Genomic DNA, 27,064 nt, shown 5'->3' on the forward strand with positions numbered 1-27,064 from the left:
AGGGGGTTGGACTGGATGACCTCCAAGGTCCCTTCCAACTCTCATTATTCTGTCATTCTGTAAAAGTCTCCTGCTTGAACTCCGTCTGACTGTCCTTTGGCAATTGTGCTGCGACCATCATAAATACGCCACAGCGGTCCTAAGTGTGGAAAACGTTCTGTAAGTCCCTTTTTTCCCTGTTCCATCATCACTTTGATCCAGGAATGAAATGCTACTGTTTTGGACCGGTTCTCCCAAACAGGTAGTAAAAAATGCTACCGTTTGGTGCATTTCTCTATTCCTTACACCCAAAAAAAAAAAAAAGGAAAGAAAAAAGCAATAGGAAAAAAAAAAGAGAAAAATAAAAAGAAAAGATAAGGAACAACAGTATACAAGTGTATTCTTCTTGTTCTATATATTGAAGCTATATCTCCACCCACCCACCCACCCCCAATGAACCCCCCTCCCTAACCCCCTCCGACTTCCCAGGTCACACACCCGGCACAGTTCAGTACCATTCACCTTCAAAATATCTTATTAACAATAATAATGAAAATAAAATAAAAACAACACTCCGAAAAAGAAAACAAAAACAAAAAAGTAAATAAAAAAAATTGAAAACTCTTTTGCATTATGCTCAGCCTCCCATCATTCTTAAAATTTAAACAGTGTGAATCATTCCATTTATATTTTGTCCTCGTCCCTTACTTCTTTGATATTTACCCCCATCTTCCTGTAGAATCTCCAGATAGCCTTTCTTAACCTTATATTCAAATATTAGTTTATACAAAAATCAATTTATCTTCATACTTTCGCTACTCATCTTCCTATCCTTCGTTTGAGAAGTAGAGGAAAAGAAGAGGGAGAAGTAAGGAGGGAGGAAGAGGGGAATGTAAGGAGGATGAGAGGGGAAGGAGGGTGAGGAAGGCGAGAAAGGAAGATAGGAGGGGAAAGGGAAGTAGGAGGGGTGATCGTTGGAGGGAGAAAGGAAAGTTGGAGGGGGAGAAGAAGGGGTGTGTGAAAGTGATAGGTTGGGTTTATGAGTTGTGTTTAGGTTGGGGTTTTTTGTTTTTTTTTATTCTTACGATTATATATTGCAAATATCCAGTATATAAGTGAATGTACAAAATTGAAAATGAAAATGAATAAAACATTTAATTAAAAAAAAAAATGCTACCGTTTCACCTGTACCAGTAGTAAAAATCCTACCAGTTTGGGCGAATCGATAGCATTTTTTAAACTACCGGTTTGGTTGTTGTAATGAAAGGAACCGGTAGCAGAGCATTTCAACCCTGCTCTGAACTGTCACTAAATGAACCATTGTAAGTCGAGGATTCTCTCCATTGAAAAGGGGGGAGACGGAGGCCCCCATATCTTTGGGGCCGGTGGCTCAGGAGGCCCAGGGATCGAGGGAGGAATTGGGGAGGAGGCTGCTCAAAACGACAGGGACATCGGTGGCTCCATGGGTTATACAGCAACAATCGAGGTTGTGTAGGAATGGCAACAGCCACAAAGAACAAAGAAACAGCGTTGAGGTTGCCAAAGGAAGGGACCACTTGGAATTCGGAATCTGGAGTCTGAATTTCTGAAGAAAAATCAGAGTTTGCTGGAGAGGAAATCAGATTTTATCATGGGGGGGAGGGGGGATTCATAGTATCTGCAGCAAACCTGGGTTTAGAAGGCTTCCTTTTCTATGATGGCCAAATTGGGGATGACAGTTTATTTCCATGGCCATTTCCTGGCTTTGTTCCCCAATCTGGGGCATTGGAGGCTTCTAAGCCCCCACCCAGCCCTCCCCGTTTCCTGGCTGCCTTCATAAAGAGCCGAAGAACTCTTGTTTGTGTTGAATTGGACGCCATTCAGCTTTCCTTCTTTTTCTTTTCCCTTTTTTTTAAAAGGGTTGTCCTGTTTTGAAAGGAAAATTCCTTTTTAATCGCAACATTTTCTCCAAATTGTTAAGCCGTCGGGATTCATTGGCTGTGATGAAGTCTCCAGAAAAAAATTGGATGGATGGAGACACACACGGAGGGAAAGAGGATAGATAGAAAGAGAGAGAAAGATGAGAGTGCGAGAAAGAGATGAGAAAGAGGATAGAGAGATTAGAGAGTGAGGGAAAGAGACGCGAGAGAAAGAGGATAGATGAGAGAGTGAGAGAGAGATGAGAGAGAAGATAGATAGAAAGAGATGAGAGTTAGATGAGAGAAAGAGGATAGGGAGACATTCAAGAGTGAGAAATTAGAGAATGAAAGAAAGAGATTAGAAAGGATAGATAGAAAGAGACAGAGATGAAAGAGTGAGAGAAAGAGATGAGAGATGATAGAGAGAGATGGGAGAATGAAAGAAAGAGATAAGAGAGAAGGAATAGATAAATAGAGAGCGAGAGGGAGAGAGATGAGAGGGAGAGAAAGAGATGAGATAGAGAAAGAGAAAAAGAGAGATACTAGATGAATGCATCAAGATGGATGGGTGAACAGAAAGATAATACTAGATGGATGGATATAGAAATATATTATTCATTTTATTTTATTTATTGGAATTTGTAAAAAAAAAAAAAACCGAGAGTAAGAATAAGAGAATAAAAATACAGTAACAGAGATGATAGACACATTACTGCACTTATGCACTCCCCCTCTCCTGACCACTTATGTAAGTAGGAATTCAGGTCCACGGAAGTCCATTTGTGACCGAAAGTGACCTTTCGTCTTACATTCTACAGTCTTACAAAACCAGAAGGACATTTCTTTCAACAAAGTCAATAAAACCCAAAAATAGAAGTTAAGGAGGATATATATAAATATATCCCAATATAGCAGATAGATGAGTAAAATAAGTGGGTTAAAATGGTGAGACGCAAATGAAATATATTACAAGGGGAAATAACATAAGGAGAATTGTATCGATTTGAAATTGCTATTAGAAAGAACAGGAAATTCCTGTTCGTACTGTATTGTGGAAATGTAGTGTACATCTAAAAAAATAGCCTGTTTGCATTGAGCGCGCAGCCTTTCTCTCTTTGTCTTTGTGTGTGTGTGTGTGTGTGTGTGTGTGTGTTTGTGTGTGTGTTTGTGTGTGTGTGTGTGTGTGTGTGTGTGTGTGTGTGTAGGGCGGGGAGGGAGTTGTCATACCTTATTTCTAAGAGCCAAGGTGGCGCAGTGGTTAAATGCAGCACTGCAGGCTACTGCTAGATCAGCAGGTCAGCGGTTCAAATCTCACCGGCTCAGGGTTGACTCAGCCTTCCATCCTTCCGAGGTGGGTAAAATGAGGACCCAGATTGTTGGGGGCAATATGCTGACTCTCTGTAAACCGCTTAGAGAGGCCTGAAGGCCTATGAAGCGGTATAGAAGTCTATTGCTATTGCTATTGCTATTCTTTTCTATCACGTGGTTTCTAGGCAGCGCCATGCCAAAAATCTTTCGCTTTTGCTGTTTTTTTCTTTCTCCGTCCCTGGGACTGGGAGGGAAGGGGGGGAGGGGAGCATCCAGTTAGGGGCGAGAGAGATGGGGAAGGGTCTCCCGTAGGCGTGGCCCTCAAGCAAGGGGGCGAGAGAGACCTCCCCGGGAACTTGGCAGCTGTTTGTCCGGAATAGCGTAGGTAGGGTCTCCCGCTCGGGCAGGGGGGGTTGGACTAGATGACCTCCGAAGTCCCTTCCAACACTGTGATTCTGTCATCCTGTAAGGCTCTCCTGCTTGACAAGGGTTGGACTAGGTGACCTCCAAGGTCCCCTCCAACTCTTTCTGTAAGTCTCTTCCTCCTTGAACAGGGGGTTCGACTAGATGACCTCTGAGATACCTCAAAACCTTTGTCATTCTGTGATTCTGTAAGTCTCCTGCTTGAGCAGGGGCTGGACTAGAAGACCACTAAGATTCCCTTCCCAACTCTATGATTCTGTAAGGGTCTCCTACTTGACCAGGGGGCTGCACTAGAGGACCACCAACACACTCACACACACACACACACACACACACACACACACACACACCTGACAAAAGAGGGACCTCCTTTTGTAAGAAAGGAAAAGATTTATTAATAACTCTGATTAAAATCCCCACCGTAGGTTCTCACTCGGAATCCCGTGTTGAGTTCACATTGGCCACGGCAAAGGGTGGCCGTACAGCAGCCCCCACCCCCCCTGCCAAACCTTTGGGCACCAGGGACTGGTTCTGTGGAGGTTGGTTTTTCCGCATACTGGAGAGGGGGTGGTGGTGTAGGTTTAACTTGCTGCCTGGATCGCGCGCGCGCACAGACACACACAGATGGGGGGGGGGGAGGAAGAGTTCCCACGGGGCGGGCTGTGTGTGTGTTTGAGTGGGGAGGGGGCGCGGGCGCAAAGAGCTCTTCTCCCAAGCGACAGCTACATCACACACACGCCCCAGGAAGGATTCCGACAGAATAGAACAAAATAAGAAGAGTAGGAAGGGACCTTCGAGGTCATCTAGCCCAACCCACCCACCCTGCCCAAGCCCCTTTGAGCGGGATTCCGACCCACGTCGCGTGTGAGGAGGGAGCTCAGAGTGATCATCGGAAGTTGGGGGGGGGTGTGTGGAGAGAAAGAAACTAGCCAAATTTGGGCGGGTGGGAGATGCCACCTTTAGCCAAGTTGGGGCTTTGCGGGGAGGGGTGAGGGGCGTGGAGGATGGAGAGGGGGCTGGGATGCCGGCAGACTCCTCTCCCCCCCCCTTTTTCTCCGCCGGTGGAGCCAATCCGAGGAGACTCCGCCCTCCCCCCTGCAGCCCCCCCCCCCGCTTCCCCTCTTTCGGTTCTGCCAAAGCTATTTCTCTGCGGCGATCGGTGGACAGACAAGCGACTCGCGGACTTTCCTTGGGGCAAAGAGAAGCGGTGGTCGCGGAGACCCACCCACCCCGGCTTGCCTCACCTCACTCTCCCTCCGCCAGAAGGAGGCACTCAGGTTGGTATCTGTCCGGTGGAGACTCTCTGGGGGGAGAAAGAGAGGAGGGGGATACGGTAAGGTGACCAGATTTTCAGATTGGAAAAGAGGGACACCCTTGACCGGGGGGGGGGGGGGGGGGGGGGCTTGATTAAAAAAACTTTTTTTGTCAAAAGGTCACCCCAGGACACTGAAACCAGAATAAATACGAATCTGTTGCCAAACAAAATTTTGATCACGTGACCATGAGGATGCTGCAACGGTCGCTAAGTGTGAAAAATGGTCGCAACGGTCGCTAAGTGTGAAAAATGGTCATCAGTCACTTTTTTCAATGCCATTGTAACTTTGGTCACTAAATGTTTTCCCCCTCCTCGAGACTCCTCACTTCTTCCTTCATTCCTCTTGCTTATCTACCTTCACCTTATCTGTCTTCTGCTCTTTCCCTCTCTTCCTTCCTTCCTCCCTCCTTCCATCCTCTTCTTTCCTCACTCACTCCCTTCCTCCTTTTTTCTTTTCCTTCCTCCTTCCATTCTTTATACGATATAAAATTCAATGAGGGTGAAACACACCAAATCTGGCAAAGCTGCCTTGCACCAACCTGGCCTGCCCATAGAATAGCAGCCACTTTGAGACACATAAACCTGGTCTGAACATATTGCATCACAAAGATTTGCAAAGATCACATTTGCAAAAAGGAACATTTCTTGTAGTAAATACATTTTATAAACAATTTAAAAGTAAAAATCCCCCCAAAATAATAAAAAAGGTATTCTATAAATAAAAGAAATCCTTAAAAACCATTGTTAAGTATTACACCAGCAATAATTTATACTGTCACCATTTCAAACTATCATCAGAAATACGAATCTGTTGCCAAACATCAACATTTTGATCGCGTAACCATGAGGATGCCACAACGGTCGCTAAGTGTGAAAATGGTCACTAAGTGTGAAAAATTGTCATCAGTCACTTTTTTCAATGCCATTGTAATTTTGGTCACTAAACAGCCATGTTCCTGGCTTAACAACCACCATGATTCACTTAACGTGGCAATAAAAGGTCGCAAAATGAGGCAAAAATCATTTAACAAACGTCTCCCTTAGCAACAGAAATTGGGGGATCAATCCTGGTCGTAAGTCGAGGATTACCGGTAGCCAATTGCAAAAGGCAACTTTACTTGGAACAGGTGAGATTGTGCCCGGATCCCTTTCATGCCAACATATCCATCTTCTGCTCTTTCCCTCTCTTCCTTCCTTTCTCCTTCCATCATCTCCTTTCCTCACTCACTCCCTTCTTCCTTTTTTCTCTTCCTTCCTCCTTCCATTCTTTCAGCTTCATTTCTTTTGCCTATCTACCTTCTCTGTCTTTCTGCTCCTTCCATTTCTCCCTTCCTCTTTGCTTTTGTTCCTTTCTCCTTCCCTCCTTTCCTATTTCTTGCTTCTTCCTTCCTTCTGCCTATCTACCTTCACCTTCTCTGTCTTTCTGCTCTTTCCCTGTCTTCCCCTTTCCTCCCTCCTTCCCTTCTTTCATTTCTAGTTCCATCCTTTCTTCTTTCCTCTCTCCCTCTTTTTTCCCTTCCTTCCCCCTTCCTCTTGCCTATCAACTTCATCCTCTTTGTCTTTCTGCTCTTTCCCTCTCTTCCCCTTTTCTTCCTACCTCCTTCCTTCTCCCTCCCTTCTTCTTTTTCTTCCTTTCTTCTTCCATCTTCCTCCTTCTCCTTCCATTCTTTCTCCTTCCATCCATCTTTTCTCCTTCCATCTTCTCCCCCCCTCCCTTCTTCTTTTCCTCCCCCCTCCCTCCTTCCTTCCTCTCCTTCCCTTTCTCACACACAGGAAGGGGAGGGGGGCTATCTAGTCGCTTTCACAGCATAATTTCTTTATCTAACTTTTAAAAAACAGTGTGCAAATCAAACGAGATTTTCGTAACCTGCGAAGCACCAAGTTATATTATGTTGTTATAAATTCGCAGCTACTCCATTCTTTCTGATAGGGAACTACATTTCCCAAGATGCCTCAGGTCCTCAAAGTGCTGAACGCAGTTTTGCAATTGACTCCAGCGAGGCCCGGTAGCCGCCGGTTGGGGTGGCTGTCAAGGCGCTGAAAGGAAGGAGCTGCAGCCGAAGGGAGAGACGCTCCCCCCCGTGTTCAGCAAAGCAAGCCCGCTGGCGGCGCCTGTGCTGTGGTGGGAAGCGAACTGCGGGTCCCCCCCTGCCGCCGCCGCCTTCTTTACCTCTGCCTCTTCCAGAGCCCGGGGTGGCTGTCAGGGCGCTGAAAGGAAGGAGCTGCAGCCGAAGGGAGAGACGCTCCCCCCCCGTGTTCAGCAAAGCAAGCCCGCTGGCGGCGCCTGTGCTGTGGTGGGAAGCGAACTGCGGGTCCCCCCCTGCCGCCGCCGCCTTCTTTACCTCTGCCTCTTCCAGAGCCCGGGGTGGCTGACAGCGGAGCAGACGCGCCGTTTGTTACTGCTTCCAGCAATCGAGACGGACGAGGGAAGCGGTGGCGGCGGACGTCAGCAGCGACTGTAACGAGGTGCGGAGGAAGAACGGAAGGTCCAGCCATGGACGAGAAGCTAGCTAGCCCCAACAACAACAACGTGCTGCTCTTGCCGCCACCTCTGGATGGGAAGCAACCAAGCCTTGCAGACTCGCTTCCCACCGCACCGTGTTGTTGTTGGGGCCAGCCACCGCCGCTTCCCTCATCCGTCTCGATCCTGGAAGCAGTAACAAACTGGCCGCGTCCGCTCCACCGTCAGCGCCCTGACAGCCACCCCGGGCTCTGGAAGAGGCAGAGGTAAAGAAGGCGGCGGCGGCAGGGGGGGGACCCGCAGTTCGCTTCCCACCACAGCACAGGCGCCGCCAGCGGGCTTGCTTTGCTGAACACGGGGGGGAGCGTCTCTCCCTTCGGCTGCAGCTCCTTCCTTTCAGCGCCCTGACAGCCACCCCGGGCTCTGGAAGAGGCAGAGGTAAAGAAGGCGGCGGCGGCAGGGGGGGGACCCGCAGTTCGCTTCCCACCACAGCACAGGCGCCGCCAGCGGGCTTGCTTTGCTGAACACGGGGGCGAGCGTCTCTCCCTTCGGCTGCAGCTCCTTCCTCCCACGGGTGGCTGTGTCCTGGAGCCGTCGCCCTTTCCTTTTTTCTCCACGAAGAGGCAGCTCCTCGTGGGCGCAGCTCCTGCCGCCCGCACAGAGTGAATTTAATTGGGATCGCCTGCGGCCGCGAGGACCCCTGCACAAATGGATTCCTCACGGCTGCAGGCGATCCCAATTCACTCAGCCGGGGCGGGCAATTTCTGCACGAATGGACTACTCCTCGCGGCCGCAGGAGAGGGAGGCGGAGGCGGAGGGGGCAGCCGAGCCGCCCGCACAGAGTGAATTCAATTGGGATCGCCTGCGGCCGCGAGGACTCCTGCACAAACGGAGTATTCCTCGCGGCCGCAGGCGATCCCAATTCACTCAGCCAGGGCGGGCAATCTCTGCACGAACGGACTACTCCTCGCGGCCGCAGGAGAGGGAGGAGGAGGGGGCAGCTGAGCCGCCCGACTCCTGCACGAACGGAGTATTCCTCGCGGCCGCAGGCGATCCCAATTCACTCAGCCGGGCGGGCAATTTCTGCACGAACGGACTACTCCTCGCGGCCGCAGGAGAGGGAGGAGGGGGGGCAGCCGAGCCGCCCGCACAGAGTGAATTCAATTGGGATCGCCTGCGGCCGCGAGGACTCCTGCACGAATGGAGTATTCCTCGCGGCCGCAGGCGATCCCAATTCATTCAGCCAGGGCGGGCAATCTCTGCACGAACGGACTACTCCTCGCGGCCGCAGGAGAGGGAGGAGGAGGGGGCAGCTGAGCCGCCCGACTCCTGCACGAACGGAGTATTCCTCGCGGCCGCAGGCGATCCCAATTCATTCAGCCAGGGCGGGCAATCTCTGCACGAACGGACTACTCCTCGCGGCCGCAGGAGAGGGAGGAGGAGGGGGCAGCTGAGCCGCCCGACTCCTGCACGAACGGAGTATTCCTCGCGGCCGCAGGCGATCCCAATTCACTCAGCCAGGGCGGGCAATCTCTGCACGAACGGACTACTCCTCGCGGCCGCAGGAGAGGGAGGAGGAGGGGGCAGCTGAGCCGCCCGACTCCTGCACGAACGGAGTATTCCTCGCGGCCGCAGGCGATCCCAATTCACTCAGCCGGGGCGGGCAATTTCTGCACGAACGGACTACTCCTCGCGGCCGCAGGAGAGGGAGGAGGGGGGGGCAGCCGAGCCGCCCGCACAGAGTGAATTCAATTGGGATCGCCTGCGGCCGCGAGGACTCCTGCACAAACGGAGTATTCCTCGCGGCCACAGGTGATCCCAATTCACTCAGCCAGGGCGGGCAATTTCTGCACGAACGGACTACTCCTCGCGGCCGCAGGAGGACAGGGAGGAGGAGGGGGCAGCCGCCCGCACGCGGTTCAGGGGCTTCTGCCAGGCGGCGGGAGCCCCTGCACCGCATGGAACTTCTCTGCCGCGGGCGGCTGCAGCTGCCCCCACCCTCTCCTCCTGCCGCGGCGAGCGGAAAATTCGATTAGAATTAGATTACTCACCAGTCAGCGCAGCTGCAACCTCTTTCGTCTTTTGTAGAAAGGAAATGGAAACTCGCGCAAGCGTGCTGAAAATTTCCCATCCCAGCCAGCTCACTGATTGGCTGGAGTCCAGGCCAATCCAATCAGTGAGCGGGAGGCTGGGCTGGCTTAAATTTGTAGGTAGTTAGTAGGTAAAAGGCTAAAAGCACGCTTTTTTTGGCGCTCGCAGCTCCCGCCCATCAGCTGCTAGCTTGCTGGGTTGGCTCATCTGGTAGGATAGAGACAGAACGATGAGCCAGCCCAGCAAGCTAGCAGCTGATGGGCGGGAGCTGCGAGCGCCAAAAAAAGCGTGCCTTTTAAAAAGGCGGGCGGGACGCGGGAAAATGCGTTGGAAGGCGGGTGTGTCCCGCCAAAAGCGGGACGTCTGGTCACCTTAGGATACGGAGATGAGGGTCGCTTTGCGCATCAACGGGTCTCCCCCCCACCCCGCGCCCTCCTCCCCGCCTCATTTCCTGAAAAACTCTCCAAAGGTCCACAAAATTGAAGGGCTGCCTGGTTGGGGGGAAGGGGGTTGGACTAGATGACCTTACAAAGTACCTTTCGACGGTTGATCTGTTAAAATGAGCTGGCATGGGGGGAGAGTAGGATCAGTGGGGAGGGGCCCTAACTGGGTGGGGGTCGGAGACTTCCTGGTTGATTCTGGTTTTTTTCCCTCCCTCTCTTTTTCCTTCCTTCTTTCTTCATCTCCTCCCTTTGCTCCCTTCTTCCCTCCCTCCCTCCTTCTTTCCCTCCTCCTTCCCTCCTCTTCTTCCTTTCTTCCTTCTTCCTTTCCTTATTTTCCTCCCTCCCTCCTTCCCTCCCTCCCTCCCTCCATCCATCCATCCATCCTTCTTTCCGCCCACTGATTTCTCCCTGGGTCCACTGGGGTTGGGGGTAAGTAGACTCCCTGGCTGATTCTGTTTTTTGCTTCTCACACAGAAACTTCTAGATTTGTGCTGTGCAATTTCTCTGGAAATGTCTGGACATGTCCAAGGTAAGTCTTCCCCGGATGGGAGAATGTAGATCTCGACTTACAACCAAAATGGAATCCAAAATTTTTATGTCGTTAAATGAGGTATTTGTTGAAGAGTGATTTTTCCCCCTTTAATGACTTTCCTGCCCCCACCTTGTGAATCGCCGCAGTTTAAGATGCGCTAGATTTAGATTGCTTGTGAGCTCACCGGGATTCATGACTTATGATGCCTTTCACTCCTCCCTTGGGCCCAGCCGGGACATCTCCCACAAATTTTTTTTAGTTTTAGTTTAGTTTTATTGCAAATTTATATGCCGCCCTTTTCCCTGAGGGGACTCAGGGCGGCTTACAACAATAAAGGGAAGGGAGTGCAAGACAAGACTTAAAAAGAAAAGAAACGTGATTAAAAGGAAATTGGTCATAAAAACCCAACATTCACTCAACATTCGGGCGGGGTGAGAGTAATCCTATCCCCAGGCCTGACGGGATAGCCAGTTCTTGAGGGCTGTGCGGAAGGCCTGGACTGTGGTGAGGGTACGGATCTCCACGGGGAGGTTGTTCCATAATGTCGGAGCTGCAACTGAGAAGGCTCTCCTCCGCGTAGTCGCCAGTCGGCACTGACTGGCGGATGGAATTCGGAGGAGGCCTACTCTGTGCGATCTGATGGGACGCAGGGAGGTAATTGGCAGGAGGCGGTCTCTCAAATAGTCAGATCCACTACCATGGAGCGCTTTATAGGTGGTGAGTAAGACCTTGAAGTGCACCCGACGATCAACAGGTAGCCAGCGCAGCTCACGGAGGATTGGTGTTATATGGGCGAACCGTGGTGCGCCCATGATCACTCGCGCGGCCGCGTTCTGGACTAGCTGAAGTCGCCGGATGCTCTTCAAGGGCAGCCCCATGTAGAGCACATTGCAGTATTCCAGCCTAGAGATCACAAGGGCTCGAGTGACTGTTGTGAGAGCCTCCCGGTTCAGGTAGGGCCGCAACTGGCGCACCAGGCGAACCTGGGCAAATGCCCCCCTGGTCACAGCCGACAAATGGTATTAGTATTAGATTTGGAAAAACAAAAAAAATCATGGCAAAGCAAGGTAATTGGAAAGAATTTTCATTTTCTTTAATAGAATGGAATTGTCTCTGCCTACTTTATCCACTTGTCAACATCCATGACGTTTCATTCCCTTCAATTTTTCTGAATTTCAGTTATATTGCTAAAGAATATTGCAGGTACTTAAAAGAGGAAAAATAGTCATTCTGATAAAATTCACAGGGAAATGTGGAAGTATTAGAGCCAAAACTGATATATTTATCTTTAAGTCAGAATAATACTTACTTGATCAGACTACTAGTTTCCTTATCTTTGGGATTAATTAAGAAAGTATTGTTTGCTCCAAATCACTATTGTACAATTTCTTGTTTTGAAGTATTCTGTGACTGTGATAAAGTTGCAATCTTGATCTGAACTGCCATCTTTATACTTTCATGTCAACTTTTTATAATTACTATATATAAGGAATATCTTTAGTCTTTATGCCTCTCATTTGTACAAAACTCTCTCAATCTATATGTCTGGAAATATGATACAGATGTTTCCCATTGTAGAAACTACTAACATCATATATTTAATGTCATTCTGCCTCAAGAAACACCAAAAACAAGCACTCCTATGAATGTTTTATCATTTACATTTGTAATATAGAGGGCAAATCATCATGAAAAATGAGTATACGGTATATAGTAGAGTTTGTAACCTTCTTTAGGACAGCAACATCTTGGATGGATTTCTGAATAATTCTAAGAATTCTAAGAATTCTATATCCTGATTCTAACCATGTTTATTCAGAAAGGAGTGTCCCGTTTAATTTAATAAAAATTTCTTCTCAGCATTTGCAGTGGACAGTGGACTATAATATAGAACTGTTTTTGCAGTGTAAAACCCAGATGCTTAAATTATGCATATAATTAGTATCACTTATTTCCTATAAAAACATACTTAGAGAATAAGTGATAATATAATTTAATCTGTCTTTTAAAATATATGAAGGACAAGATATTGTAATACTATTCTTTAAAACAATTTGCCTACATTCTATTAAAACTCTCATTGTGTTTATCTGTTAGTCTGTTCTGTTTGTACACTCAACTTAGCCCAAAAGATGCATTATGCCATAACAAATTTTGAATCAAAGTAAATCTGCACATTAAAGAATTCATAAAAATGAATTCTATTACTATTACTTCTGTGGAATTGAAATTTCCATAATGTTCAGACCAATATTATTTGCAAACTTGTGGCCGTTTCAGCATCCCTGGGGTTATATGATCATGATTTCCGATGCTCCCTGCCAGCTTCTCATAAGCAGTGACAATGGGGATGCCAACAGAAAAGGAGGGAGTCATTCCTGCTTCCACTGCTTTTTTGCCTGCCTGGGATCATTTACTTTATCTGTTTAAGTACATATTGACTTATTATTGACGTGTGTTTGTCACAACAATTATTTTTCTATTTATGATATATACTCAAATTAGGTGAGTAAAATAATAATCAAGACATCCCCAAATACCTCCACAGTGGAAACATTAATAGGCTTTCAGTAGCTTGTTGGGATTTTGGAAAGGAAGGAGTTGAGGTGTTTTGCTTACTTACTCTTTCCAGAAGAGATTGGACAGTCTGAAGTAACAAATAGAGTTTCCTGCTTGAGCCAAGGGGGGGGGGGAGTTGGACTAGAAAACTTTCAAGGTCCCTTCTAATTCTTGCTTCAAACACTTCTACAAAGAAGCAGGAAGAGGGTTCTCAAGAATGAGAAAGTGGAACTCCTTTTCTTTCATCCATCCATTCAGTCAGTGTCCTGAGATTATATTTATGCTGATGACAGTGGTTCTCCAATGCAGTTCTCAAGTAATTTCTCCGGGTTGAGTACCAGTTTGTTAGCTCTCATCCAGTCTTTAACAGCCTCAAGGCCCCGGTTCATCACGTCCACCGCTTCATTGAGTTGGCACGGGGCGGACAGATACAACTGCGTATCGTCCGCATATTGATGGTACTTAATCCCGTGCCTCCGAATGTTAAATAGTAGGGGGGACAGAACCGAGCCCTGCGGCACCCCATAGGTTAGGGGCCTCGGGGACGATCTCTCCCTCCCCACCAACACCGACTGCGACCTGTCCGAGAGGTAGGAGGAGAACCACTGTAAAACAGTGCCGCCCACCCCCACCTCCCGCAGTCGTCGCAGAAGGATACCATGGTCGATGGTATCGAAAGCCGCTGAGAGGTCAAGGAGAACCAGGATGGACGCATAGCCTCCATCTCTGGCTCTCCAGAGATCATCGGTCAATGCGACCAAAGCGGTTTCAGTGCTGTAACCGGGCCTGAAGCCAGACTGGAAGGGGTCAAGATAGTTAGCTTCCTCCAAGGTACGCTGAAGCTGTAAGGCCACCACCTTCTCAACAACCTTCCCCAGAAAGGGGAGGTTGGAGACTGGACGATAGTTGTTAAGAACTGCTGGATCCAAGGACGGTTTCTTCAGGAGGGGCCTCACCACCGCCGCCTTAAGTGCGGTGGGGAGGTGTCCCTCCCGAAGAGAGGCGGTAACAACCGCCTGGATCCAGCCTCGTGTCACCTCTCTGCTGTTGGCAGTCAGCCAAGAGGGACACGGGTCCAGTATGCAGGTGGAGGAACGATGATGGATGGATTCTTGGAGATAGGTAGGTAGATATGGAAAGAGAGACAGAGAAAAATGAGAGAAAGAAAGAAAATAGGAAAGAAAGAAAGAAAGAAAGGAAGGAAGGAAAGAGAGAGGGAGGGAGATGCCAAGTGCCAGGAAAACTAGGAAGTTCAGCAGTTCAAATGAGTATCAAGATTGATTGCCAGCTTAAGCTCACTATAAGAATCTGACCTATTAATGTTCAAGGGAAATGAGCGGGAGAGAAGAAAGGCATTTGTGGTGGGTTGGATTGAGATCGCACTCAGGGATTCATGACTGATAACACCTTTGACCCCTCCCTCAGGCAACAGCCTACTCATCTACAATGCTCCTGACTGGTCCCCTTCTTGTCTCTTCTCCCCCTTTCGGTTGTAGGGCAGGAACGGAGGATCGTCCTGGTGGGCAAAACCGGCAACGGGAAAAGCGCTACGGCAAACACAATCCTGGGAAAGCACGTCTTTGAATCCAAGATGGCTTTCGGTTCCGTCACTCAGAGTTGCCAAAAGGAGGAGGCCGAGGTGAATGGCAGGAAGGTGGTGATCGTGGATACGCCCGGATTCCTCGACACCGGGCGTCCCAAGCGAGAAACAGCCAACGAAGTGAGCAAGTGTGTGAAGTTTTGCTCCCCGGGTCCCTACGTCATTCTGCAGGTGATTCGTCCCACCCGTTTCACCAAAGAGGAGGAGGAGGTGGCTCGCTTGATCAAGGAGATCTTCAGCCTGAAGGCCAAGAATTACATGATCCTCTTGTTCACCCGGGAAGAAGATTTTGAAGGAAAGGCTCTGAAGGACTTCATCGACCAGGGGAACGTCGGGCTGAAGGAGCAGGTGTACAATTGTAGGGGGCGCTTCCTGGCTTTCAACAACAAGGCCGAAGGAGCAGAACGAGAGGCTCAGGTGAAGGAACTGATGACCATGATTGATGAGCTGGTGGAGAAGAACAAAGGGGATCCTTGCTACACGGAAGACATGATGAGGGCCGACAAGGAGAACTTCAAGAATAACAAAAACCTTTCCTGGTTGTGTCCCTTGTTTTAGGGGACACCCCCCCAAAAAATTATCTCTGAGCCTTGGCCTCACGATGGCAACTCGGCAAAAGGTCCCCACTCTGCTCTTCTCCCTTCAGCTTTCCGCTTCCCTCCAGAAAACCCACATGCGAAATTGGTAGCAGAGTCTCCCCCATCCAATTCTGTCTCCCGAGAACCTGGTTTCTCCCCTCAAGTGAAAGGACTCCCTTCTTTCTTTCATTCTTTCCATCCTTCCTTCCCTTCCCTCCCTCCTCCCTCCCTTTCCTCCTTTCCTTGCTTCGTTCTTCCCTTTCTTCCTCCTGCTTTCCTTCCTTCCTTCCTTCCTTCCTTTTTCCTCCTTTCCTCCCTCTTTCCTTCCTTTTCTCCTTCCCTCCCTACTTTCCCTTCTTCTTTCCTTCCTTCTTCCTTTCTTTCTTCCCTCCCTCCCTGCCCTCTTGCTAATAGTAGCAAAATCTTGAAAACGTTTCCCTTTCACTCCCTCTGGCACCAAAAAGCATCAAGGCAGGACAGCCTTGAGGTATTTTCTCACCAGTTGCTGTTTTCCTGGGAATTCATGTTGGCTGCCACCTATTTTCTACATCACAATAAATCTCCTCACTTATCAAAAAGGTTGTGTGGGTTTGTGTGTGTGTGTGTGGTGGTGCCACAATGCACTTAAAAGGCAGAGGGGAGGGGAAATACAAGTAGTCCTCAACTTACAACAGTTCCCTTAGTGACCATTCAAAGTTACAATGGCACTGTCAGCCTCTGCTTTGCTGCTGCTTCGGCTGCCATTGAAACAGGGAGGGGCGGGCATGGTATTTGGGAGGGGACTACTAATTGTCCTGGAGGAAGATTCTGGAGTTTCTACTGCCCGTCTTACTGCGCATGCGGAGGAGGTTTCCCGCCAAGGCCAACGGCACCGACATTCCATCTGGGTGATGCCTTTCGAAGTTATCTCGCACCTGACACTTGGGAGAATTATGATTGGACTGTGACTGGGATGCCAAGGGGTGGGGAATGGGTTATTCTATATATCATTTGCTTTCGCGCCTAAATAATCAGTCTTCGCTTTGCTACGCTTCTGTTCATTTATAATTAGTAAAAGTACACTTGATTTCTATCAATGGAGTCTTGTCGTTTTCTTTCCTGATTATCCAATGAAGGAGTGCTGACAGGCACTGAAAAAATGGAGTTACAACCACTTTCACATTTAGGTCCTTGGCAGCATCCCAGTGGGGGGATTTGGGTGTGTGATTTTCTGTAGGACTCAGAAATCCATCGTAGCAGGTGTCCAAAATGTCTGTCTGCCTCCATAGAATTTATTTTGCTTTTCTACAGTTTCAACAAGCAAAGCAAGAGCGTAGGTAGCAACAGCATCGTTATTGGCTTATTCTCCTTGTCAATCTCTAAGACCGTCCCAGCCAGGGTAGAATCTCGCATAACACAATAGTTCCTGGCATTGCCGGGTTCTACTAATTAGGTGAGCTCATAGATAGTTGAGGTAATCAGTTACTAAGGCGCATGGCAGCTTGCTGCTCAGGGCCTCTCCGTAACCTTTGTATAACTTCTACATTTCACTCTTTTTTATTTTGTCAGACAAGGTATCGTAAGGGAGGTTAATAAAAGAATCATAATGAAAAGAGGAACATCCTTGCAATTGCAAATGCGAAGTACCCATGGTTCGCCTCATGAGGCCAATGTTGAGAAAAGACACGGACACGAGATTTCTCGGGATGAGGCGACCCAGATTGGGGTCTGGAAGCCCCTTTTATTGAGATAGGACAAAGGCAGGAGGAGCAATCAGCATGTGATTTAAGACAGCCTGTCAAACTACAATTGCTAATCTACTGCTCAGGGAAGTTCTGTCTATATATGATCAAATCCTGGGCGTTGCTGGGTAAGGCACATCTAGAGCGAACTATCAGGATGTTATGTTATGAACTATCAGGATGTTATGGAGTTTGTTTTTTCCTGTGTGGTTCAGTGTGGCTGCGCATGCCCTGCTATGCACTGGGCCATGGGTGACCGCCACACCTACACAAGGAGTTATATGACAACAATACAGGGCATATACTTGACCCTGAGGCAGTATGGAAGCGGGTTTTAGGGCAAAAAGCTGTCATACATATATTGCAAAGGGAGGGAACAAAACCGCACCCACCAATCAAAATAGCACAAATAATGACTAAATAACGTCGGACATTTTCCAATAAGCCTGTGGTCAACCAAGCCCAAAGGCTTTCCCACCAAGATCCTAAAGTATCAATTTTCAAATCAGAGGCCAAATTGTGTAACATATTGAGCTGGTGCTGGATGGTTCGTGATTCATCCGAAAGATTGAAACAACACAATTACTAAATTATCTAAAGAAGTAGCATTAATTATTTTTGCCAAATTACACGCAACAGCATTAATATTAAGATGAGCCCAAGCAACCAGCCCTGGCAAACCCACTCTAGATATAGTTCATGCTACATATTCTGCTTTATTAAGCAAAGCTGCCTGAGAGTCACAAGTCCTGTCCAGCGTGACTCCACCTCGAGAACGGCTGGAATGAAGTTGCTGTTTGAAAAGCAAAACAGGAATTTAACCGGCTGAGACAACCCTGTGCTTCACTAATGTTAGCAGGAATATAATTAAAAGTTTCTTGACCACCTGTAAAAAACCATCCTTACAGGAGCCAAACATAAGCAAAATGAAAGGAAGTCATCTCAAAAGCTGTACAATTTAAAGCAGGTGAACTAATATGAAGACCGTGAGGTTTTTTACTTGAAGATGTACAATTAACTCTTTTTGCGTATGTTATGTTCCATTTGCATGGCCTAAAGGTTTTCAGATGCTGCTTGGCCTCTAATGGTTTCCATCCTGCCTGATTAAAGGTTCCTTTTGAAATAATCTGTTTCAAGAGTTTTTACTTTCTCAAGTTAGGAGGGAAGCCATTACAACATCCATTTGCCATAGTTGATTAGAGGCCAAACCACGGGGATTAACTTCCGGTGTCCCCAGAGGGGGATGCCCCAGGACATTGGGGGCAGGATGAAACAATCTGCTTGGCCTGGTAGACTGGAATTTGGCGAGCTTGTGCCAGACCCCCCTGGCATTCTGATGAAAAAAAGAGTGATTAAAAAATAGATCTGAAAAGAGAGAAGGTCAAACATGAACAGCTGCATCTACATAACTGTTGCCTCAAGAAAGAGGTCCTGGATAAAGGCCCCAACACTGGAAGTCTTTAAGAAGATGTTGGACAGCCATTTGTCTGAAACGGTATAGGGTTTCCTGCCTAGGCAGGGGGTTGGACTAGAAGACCTCCAAATCTGGTATGCTATGCTATGCTATGCTATGCTATGCTATGCTATGCTATGCTATGCTATGCTATGCTATGCTATGCTATGCTATGCTATGCTATTGTATTGTATTGTATTGTATTGTATTGTATTGTATTGTATTGTATTAAGACATAAGATGGATGGATAAAGAAGGAGAGATTGGTTGGATGGATGGATAGATATTGATACATAAAATAGATAAATATAGATAATAGATAGGCTAGAGAGATGATAGGATTGATGGCTATGTATACAGACACTAGATGGATGGATAGATATATAAGATATATGGATGGATGGATGGATGGATGGATGGATGGATGGATGGATGGATGGATGGATGGATGGATGGATTGATTTATGGATGGGTGGTTGGGGGATGGATGGATGGATGGATGGATAAATAGATGAGATAGGATACATGATTGATAGATAAAATAAATAAATATAGATAACAGATGATAGCTGGATGGACGGACGGACGGATACAAGACTTCTGCAACATGTGACCACAGTTTATGAGCCCCTAAATTGAGGTTGCTTGGGGAGAAATGCCTGAAGTGTTTTTCATCCCCTTTGGCGACTTTCCCCGCCACCGTCGTCAAGTCAATTCCTGCCGTTGGTAAGTGAGCCGCTCAGGTTGTTCAGCAAACCTGCTTCTCCCGTCGGCTGGTCCGACGGTCGCAGATCCTGGGACATCGCAGCCGTCCTAGATGGGAGCCTGTTGCCGAATGTCTAAAGGTATGAAAAAAAAGTCACACTGTAGTTAAGTGTGAACAATGGTTGGAGTTCCTTTTTTCCCAGTGCCGGTGTCACCTTGAATGGCCGCTAAGCGAATCGGTTGTAAGCCGAGGACTACCGCCATGGTTCTTCTGTCTTCTAGCTTTGCTTCCTGGCCCACAGCCAAGCGACAGTTGTGGCTACGCAGCGGTCTTCCTGTTTGCCCAGTTGCTTTATTTATCTGGCCTCTGAGCTGGTTTCCTGCTGTTACTTAACCTTCACCCACTCCCCAGTTCAGCCTTTCTGTGCTTCCATGAGAGGAATTTGCAGTTCTGGGTTCAAGCCACGCTTTATAGGAGAATGGGACCCGCTTTTGTCGTTCGATCCTCCTATAAAGCATGATTTGAACCCAGAACCTCAAATTCGCCCACTGCCTAAGGGCCTCCAATGCGTAAACCCCATGGGCTTTGTCCTCCGAGGGTCATTCCCCTCCCATAGGGGTTGTCCTCAACTTACGACCATTCATTTACTGATGGTTCCAAGTTACAACGACACCGAAGATCTTTTCCTGGGCTCCCATTTCCGCCAATGGGAACAAAAGTGGTAAGGATCTCCCGGCCCTGTGATGAGGGACTACAATTCCCATACAACGGCGTTCCCTCCGGCACACTTATGGAACCCTTTATGCATATACAGGTTCTCAACTTACGACCACAGTGGTGCCCAACGTTTCTGATATTCAGTGAGACATTCACTAAGTGAACTTGGCCCTGTGTTACTTTCCTGACAACGTTGTTAAGCGAGTCAGTGCAGTATCCTCAATACACACACACACACACACACACACACAGAGAGTCCTCGACCTATGAAGAACTTAAGGTCATTTAGTGACTATATATACACACACGGTTAATCCTGCATGCATGATGATGATTGAGCCCCAAATGTTTGTTGCTAAGTGAGACTATTCTGAAGTGAGCCCTGTCTCCGTCATTAAGCGAATTGTGGCAGTTGCTAAGCGAGTCCTCCAGTTGTTCAGTGAATCTGGCTTCTCCATCGCCTTTGCTCGTCCGAAGGTTGCAAAAATAGGGGGATCACGTGACCTTGGGACACAGCAATGGTCATAAGTATGAATTTAGCATCGTAAGTGTAGAAAATGGTCCTTTTTTTCAGTGCCATGGGAACTACAGACAGTCCCTAAAAGAACGGTCGTAATTCGAGGACGATCTGTATATACACCTAAGACTGGACAGCCATCTGATCGGGAAGATATATAAGATGTGACGGTTTACTGTATAGGGGTGGACTAGAAGACCTCTAAGATTCCTTCCAGCCCTGGGATTCTGAGCTTTGGAAGAGCAGGGTCGCTTCCTCTTCTCCATCACTGTATTTTTTTTTGGGGGGGGGTGGCTCAGCATTCTCAGGGGTCGCGCAGATTCCACCAAACCTCCATCCGCCTCCGGTTCTCAACCTAATCCGTCTTTCAGCGGGGTCTGTGTGTGTCTTCGGAAAGGATCTAGGAGGGGGGGGAGGACCCCACCAAGGGGGCTTTTCTCCCCCCCCCCCTTGAACTTGGCTGCGGGGAGGGGGAAGGAAGGGGTCGCTCCTGCAAAGCAGCAGGCAAGGGGCGGAGGAAGCGAGGCTGGTTTTTGTGGGGCGGGGGTGGGGAAGGGAGGCGAAGAAATAAGAGGAGAAGGAATGTGACACACCTGGGCTTTTATCTTCAATCTCCTGGTTTCCAGGCAGCGCTTCCCAGGCCAAGGGAGGCAAACACTTTCGCTTTCCCTGGGAAGGACTGTAGAGGGTAACGGTGAGGGGGAGGCGGAGGGAGGGAGGGGGAGGGGGAGAGAGGAAAGTGGGGGAGGCAGAGAGGGAGGGGGAAGCAGAGTGTGGGAGACGGAAGGAGGGAGAGGGAGCAGGAGAGGAGGGAGAGAAAGGGGAGGAGAGGAGGGAGGCAGGGAAGGGGAAGGAGGATGTGAAGGAGGGAGGGAAGGGGAGGGAGGGAAGGGGAGGGAGAGGGAATAGGAATTCAGGCAGGTCCTTAAAGACCCAGCTCCACAATTTCCAACTCTCTCCTTCTATGATTCTGTCCAGGTCTCCTGCTTGAGCAGAGGGTTGGACTGGATGATCTCCAAGGTCCCTCCATGCTAGACTTCCCCCCTGCTCCTTCTCCTCTGCCTAGCGAGAGAAGCAATAGCAATTTGCGATTCACTTAATGGCAGCAGCAAGCATAGCTCAAAACTGACTTCAGCGATGTAAATTTGGGGCGGTCCCATTGGCGTTGTAAAACTGGAGGACTGCCTGTACAGGGCGTGGAGTCAACAGCCTTTTCCGGCTTCAAAGCTCATCAGTCTGATCTAAAGAGGGCTGGTTGAAAAGGAGGTGGGGACAGGATCAGGTGGGTCAGCCCCCTGGGTGGTGAGGAAGGGGGCGGGTCCTTTTTAAACCCCACCCCCTTCCATTCTTGCTTGTGCCTTTTGCAGCTGAAGTGAGTTCCTGTCCTTCGGCTGACTCTGCTTTGCTTTTCATCCAGAAATCGGAGTTTTGTGCAGTTCAACCTGTCGGGAAATGGCTGGAAGCGCCGGAGGTAAAATCTTGGCTCCTGGGAGGATGGGGTGGGGTGGGGGCTGCTGCTCTGGGTGGAGGGTCAGGCTAGGATGACCTTAAGCTTGTCACCAGCCAGGGAAATTCAGGTGGTTCAAATGAGCCCAGGGAGTCCTCGGCTGAAGACCGGAATGGATCCCAAAACCTAGGTTGTTAAGTGAGACATTGAAATGAGTTTGGCCCCCACCGCCATTAAGCAAATCAATTCCATTGTTAAGTCAGTCAATAAGTGAATTCAGCTTCCCCACAGACTGGGTTTGTCAGAAGGTCGCCAAAGGGGACCGCGTGACACAAACACACCCGGCCAGGACGCGGCGACCGTCATAAATAAATAAATAAATGTGGTTAATAAATATGAACCAATTGCCAAGTGTCCAAATATAAACCATGTGACCATGGGGACACTGCAAGGGTCATAAGTCTGAAAAATGGTCAGTGCCATTCTAAGTTTGAATGGTCACTAAATGAACTGTTGTAAGTCGAGGACTGCCTGTATAAAGGTTGAATGCAAAGTTAAGCTCTCTATAAGAATCTGACCTACTAACAGTCAGGGGAAATGAGTAGGAGGTAAGAAAGGCATTCATCGTGGGGTGGATTTCGATGGTTGATGTGGGCGCAGGGATTCATGACTTCTGATGGCTTTGATCCCCTCCCTCGAACTCAGTCTGATCATCTCCCACAATAAATGGATGATGGATGGATGGATGGATGGATGGATGGATGGATGGATGGATGGATGGATGGATGGATAGAGATGGATGGATGATAGAGAGACAGGGTGGATGGCTGGATGATTAGATAGACAGACAGAGATAGACAGATGATAGGTAGATATGGATGGTGGATGGATGATAAATACATAGAGATAAATGATTGATCGATTGATTGATATAGATAGATGGAAGATGGATGGATGGATGGATGGATGGATGGATGGATGGATGGATGGATGGATGGATGGATATAGATAGACAGACAGACAGACAGACATAAGTGGATGGATGATAAATACATAGATAAATGATTGATCGATTGATTGATATAGATAGATGGAAGATGGATGGATGGATGGATGGATATAGACAGACAGACAGACAGACATAGGTGGATGGATGATAAATACACAGAGAGATAAATGATAGATTATTGTTTGATTGTTTGATTGATAGAGATGGATGGATGGATGATAAATACATAGAGAGAGATAAATGATAGATGATTGATTGATAGAGATGGATGATAGAGATAGATAGATAGATAGATAGATAGATAGATAGATAGATAGATAGATAGATAGATAGATAGATAGATAGATAGATGGATGATAGGTATCGTGGCAGGAAAATTAGGAAATTCAAGCAGTTCAAATAAGTATAAAGATTAATTCCAAGCTTAACTTCACTATGGGAATCTGAACTACTAACAGTCGAGGGAAATGAGTAGGACATAAGACAAGCATTCATGGTGGGTTGGATTTACATTGTTTATGAGCACTGAGGGATTCATGACTAATGACTCGTTTGACGCCTCCTTCAGGCATCTCCCACAATGCTGCTGACCGATCCCCTTCTCTCCTTTCCCCCTATCGGTTGTAGGGGACGAACGGAGGATCGTCCTGGTGGGAAAAACCGGCAATGGGAAAAGTGCGACAGGAAACACAATCCTGGGAAAACAAGACTTTGAATCCAAGATAGCTTTTGGTTCCGTCACCAAAAGTTGCAAAAGGGTGGAGACCCAGCTGAATGGCAGGAAGGTGGTGGTCGTGGATACTCCCGGATTCCTCGACACCGGGCGCCCCGAGCGAGAAACAGCCAACGAAGTGAGCAAGTGCGTGAAGCTTTGCTCCCCGGGTCCCCACGTCATTCTGCAGGTGATTCGTCCCACCCGTTTCACCAAAGAGGAGGAGGACGTGGCTCGCTTGATTAAGGAGATCTTCACCCTGAAGGCCAAGGATTACATGATCCTCTTGTTCACCCGGAAAGAGGACCTGAAAGATACGTCTCTGGAGAAATTCATCGCCGACGGAAACTCCACGCTGAAGGATCAGGTGTCCAGGTGTGGGTCCCGCTACCTGGCTTTCAACAACAAGGCCGAAGGAAAAGAACGAGAAGCTCAGAGGGCCCAACTGATGACCATGATTGACGACCTGGTGCAGAAGAACAAAGGTGCTCCTTACTACACGGAAGCCATGATGAAGTCGGACCAAGAGACGCTGAAGACAAAATTTGCCTGGTTTTGTTCCCTTTTCTGATGGACACAAGAAAGTCTAATTGAGACAACTCCGCAAAAGTTCACAACTTCCTTTTCCCCTTTCTATTTTTTGGTCACCACCAAAGAATGCGCGCCTGAGATTTATGGTTGAGTCTCCCTGAGCCAATTCTTTCCCCCCGAGACCACGTTTTCTACCGTCGGATAAAAGGACTTCCTTAAAATCCTGTCATTCCTCTCCCCAATATCAACTGGCCCCACAGCCGAATTCTCTATCAATCTGGACGCATGTCCCTTTGGCAGCACGCATTATTTGGGGCTTCCCCGTCTGTCAATCCAGGCTGCGAAATCACCATCACCAGAAACGTTAAGACTTCATTGATACAGATTATAAGCCCCAATTTTGAAAACGTCTCACTTTTGCTCCCGCAGGCACCAAAAGGGATCAAGGCCGAACAGCCTTGATGTTCTTTCTTACCTGTCCTGTTTTCCTGGGACGAATCCAGGTTTTTTTTTAATGGTTTCCCCAATTTTCCACAAGAGGACTTTCTCTGGAGTCCTCCACCTACAACAGGGGGGTACCTGATACATGGGCTGCAGACCGACACTGGGCTGCAGCATGTCAGAAACTGGACCGCGCAAACAAGCGAAGCCCCATCCATGGGATGCAGGGAGCATGCAAAACCACACTCCCTGCTGTCAGCGGAAAAACCTCTCTACAACAGGGATGTCAAACTCAAGGCCCGTGGGCGGAATCCAGCCCGCAATCTGGTCGGATCCGGCTCACAGGGCCGTCCTGGAAAATGTAAGGGGCCACCCTGCATTGCTTCAGCTCCGTTTACCCAATGCAAAGAGGGAACATTGACCCAGCAGTTTGGGGAGTGGCGTCAAACTGGCCAGGCCCACCCAGTCGGCCCACCCAACCCTCCCAAGGTCAACCACGGCCCTGATCTGGCCCTCAATGAAATTGAGTTTGACACCCCTGCTCTACAGGGAAGCGGTCCCTGGTGCCCCAAACGGTTGAGGGCTGCTCCTCTACACCAGGGCTGTGGACCAGCAACAGGCTGTGGTCCACAAAGAACCAGGCAGCACAAATGAGTGAAGCCCCATCTGTGTGGGTCTGTGTGCGCGCGCAATCCAGGCAGCGTGAAACCTACACCACCCCCCCTCTCCAGTATGCGGAAAAACCAACCTCCACAGAACCAGTTCCTGGTGCCCAAAGGTTTGGCAGTGGGGGGGGGGGCTGCTGTACCACCACCCCTTGCCGTGGCCAATGTGAACTCAACACGGGATCCCGAGTGAGAACCTACGATTGAATTTTATTAATCAGAGTTATTAATAAATCTTTTCCTTTCTTACAAAAGGATGTGTATCTTTTGTCAGGTTTGTCTATTTGTGTGTGTGTGTGTGTGTGTGTGTGTGTGTGTGTGTGTGTGTGTGTGTGTGGTGGTCTTCTAATCCAGCCCCCTGCTCAAGCAGGAGACCCTTACAGAATCATAGAGCTGGGAAGGGACCTTGGAGGTCATCTAGTCCAGCCCCCTGCTAGAGAAGTAGACTTTTACAGAATAAGAGAGTGGGGAGGGATCTTGGGGGGGGGAGAGTCATCTAATCCAGCCTGCTGCTCAAGCAGGAGACCCTTACAGAATCATAGAATTGGAAAGGGATCTTGGAGGTCTTCTAGTCCAACCCCTCCCCCCACTGAACAGATGACACTGACAGAATAAGAAAGTGGGGAGGGACCTTGGAGATCATCTAATCCATCCCCCTACTCAAGCAGGAGACCCTGACAGAATTACAGCATCACAGAGTTGGAAGAGACCTGGAAGGTTATCTACTCCAATTCCCTACCCCAGCAGGAGAATTGGAAGGGATCTTGGAGGTCGTCTAGTCCAACCCCCTGCTCAAGTGCCCCTCCAGCCACTCCCCTGCCTGGTGGGGCCGCCCATTTCTGCGACCTCTCCTCACCTCTGCCGCCCCTAACTGTATGCCGTCCTCTCTCCCCCCCCCCACAAAAAAACCCCCAATCCCCGAGACGAAGAGAGGAGTCGCCTCTAAATAGCTATAACGGAAGCGAAGGTCTCTCGCCGCCGCTGCGCTGCTTGTAAATCACGTGACTGCAAAAAAGAACGATTTGGAAGGACCGCACCCCCCTTACACACACACACACACACACACACACACACACACATCACATACCGCAGCAAAGGCAAAGAGGCTATTTTTCTCCGGGTCTATTAATCGCACAACGGCCGCTTTGGGTTGTGTCGCCTCCCCCCCCCCCCCCCCCACATTTCCCCTGGACTCCCCGCCCTTCCCTCAAAAGCCAGCCTCGCTTCCCCTACTCTCCGCCTGCCGCTTTGCAGAGCGCCCCCCCCGCCCGCTGCGTAACCTGCCCCTCCTGCAGGAGCCTTTCCATCGGAATCGAGCGGGAAGGGACCTCAGAGGTCATCTAGTCCAACCCCCTGTTCAAGGAGGAGGAGACTTGCAGAATTAAAGAGTTGGAGGGGACTTTGGAGGTCATCTAGTCCATCCCTTGTCAAGCAGGACAGCCTTACAGAATGGCAGAATCACAGAGTTGGAAGGGACTTCGGAGGTCATCTAGTCCAACCCCCCTGCCGAGCAGGGGGGAGAAGTAGAGGATTTCAAGAAGAGACTGGGCGGCCGGAATAGGGGGGTCTCTCTCTCTCTCCCTTGCTTGTGGGCCACTCCTACGGGAGACCCTTCCCCATCTCTCTCGCCCCTAACTGGATGCCCCCCTTCCCCTCCCTTCCCTCCCAATCCCAGGGACGGAGAAAGAAAAAAAAACAGCAAAAGAAAGCGAAAGTTTTTCGGCGGCGGCGCTGCCTAGAAACCACGTGATTGAAAAGAAATAAGACACGGAAAGACACACAGAAAGAGAGAAAGAGACAAAGAGACAAGTAGCCGAGCTAAGTAAACAAGCGGGGCGTTCAAAGCAAACAGGCTATTTTTGTCCGTCTCTTTTAATCGCACAACGGCCGCTTCGGGTTGTGTCGCCTCCTCCTCCCCACTTCCCCCCACCCCGTCAGCAAAAGCCAGCCTCGCTTCC

At 48.8% G+C, this 27,064-nt stretch overlaps 3 protein-coding genes across 4 annotated transcripts in view; all 3 read left to right on the plus strand.

The window, feature by feature from the left end:
• LOC148045712 (GTPase IMAP family member 7-like) overlaps positions 1-15,947 on the plus strand; it is a 62,604-nt gene extending 46,657 nt beyond the window's left edge. The window contains exons 1-3 of one of the 2 annotated variants that reach the window (XM_087712294.1): positions 4,766-4,885; positions 10,393-10,447; positions 14,506-15,947. In XM_087712294.1, coding sequence (XP_087568420.1) covers positions 10,429-10,447; positions 14,506-15,167 — 681 coding nt within the window. In that variant the 5' untranslated portion in view covers positions 4,766-4,885; positions 10,393-10,428 and the 3' untranslated portion in view covers positions 15,168-15,947. Of the gene's footprint in view, positions 1-4,765; positions 4,886-10,392; positions 10,448-14,505 lie in introns of those variants that run through there. The other variant, XM_087712295.1, reaches the window with a different exon arrangement.
• The window catches only part of LOC106541018 (GTPase IMAP family member 3-like), a 209,097-nt gene that overhangs the window by 41,171 nt on the left and 140,862 nt on the right, over positions 1-27,064 (plus strand). The gene's annotated exons all lie outside the window — the stretch shown is intronic.
• LOC148045717 (GTPase IMAP family member 9-like) lies at positions 23,378-24,409 on the plus strand (the record flags this gene model as incomplete). The annotated part of the gene is made up of 1 exon (XM_087712308.1): positions 23,378-24,409. A coding segment is annotated over one exon (663 nt), but the record flags the coding sequence as incomplete, so codon positions are not given.

This window comes from Thamnophis sirtalis, unplaced genomic scaffold (assembly GCF_051295495.1).
Source record: "Thamnophis sirtalis isolate CommonGarterSnake01/CBP01778 unplaced genomic scaffold, rThaSir2_p1.2 scaffold_4, whole genome shotgun sequence".
NCBI lineage: Eukaryota > Metazoa > Chordata > Lepidosauria > Squamata > Natricidae > Thamnophis > Thamnophis sirtalis.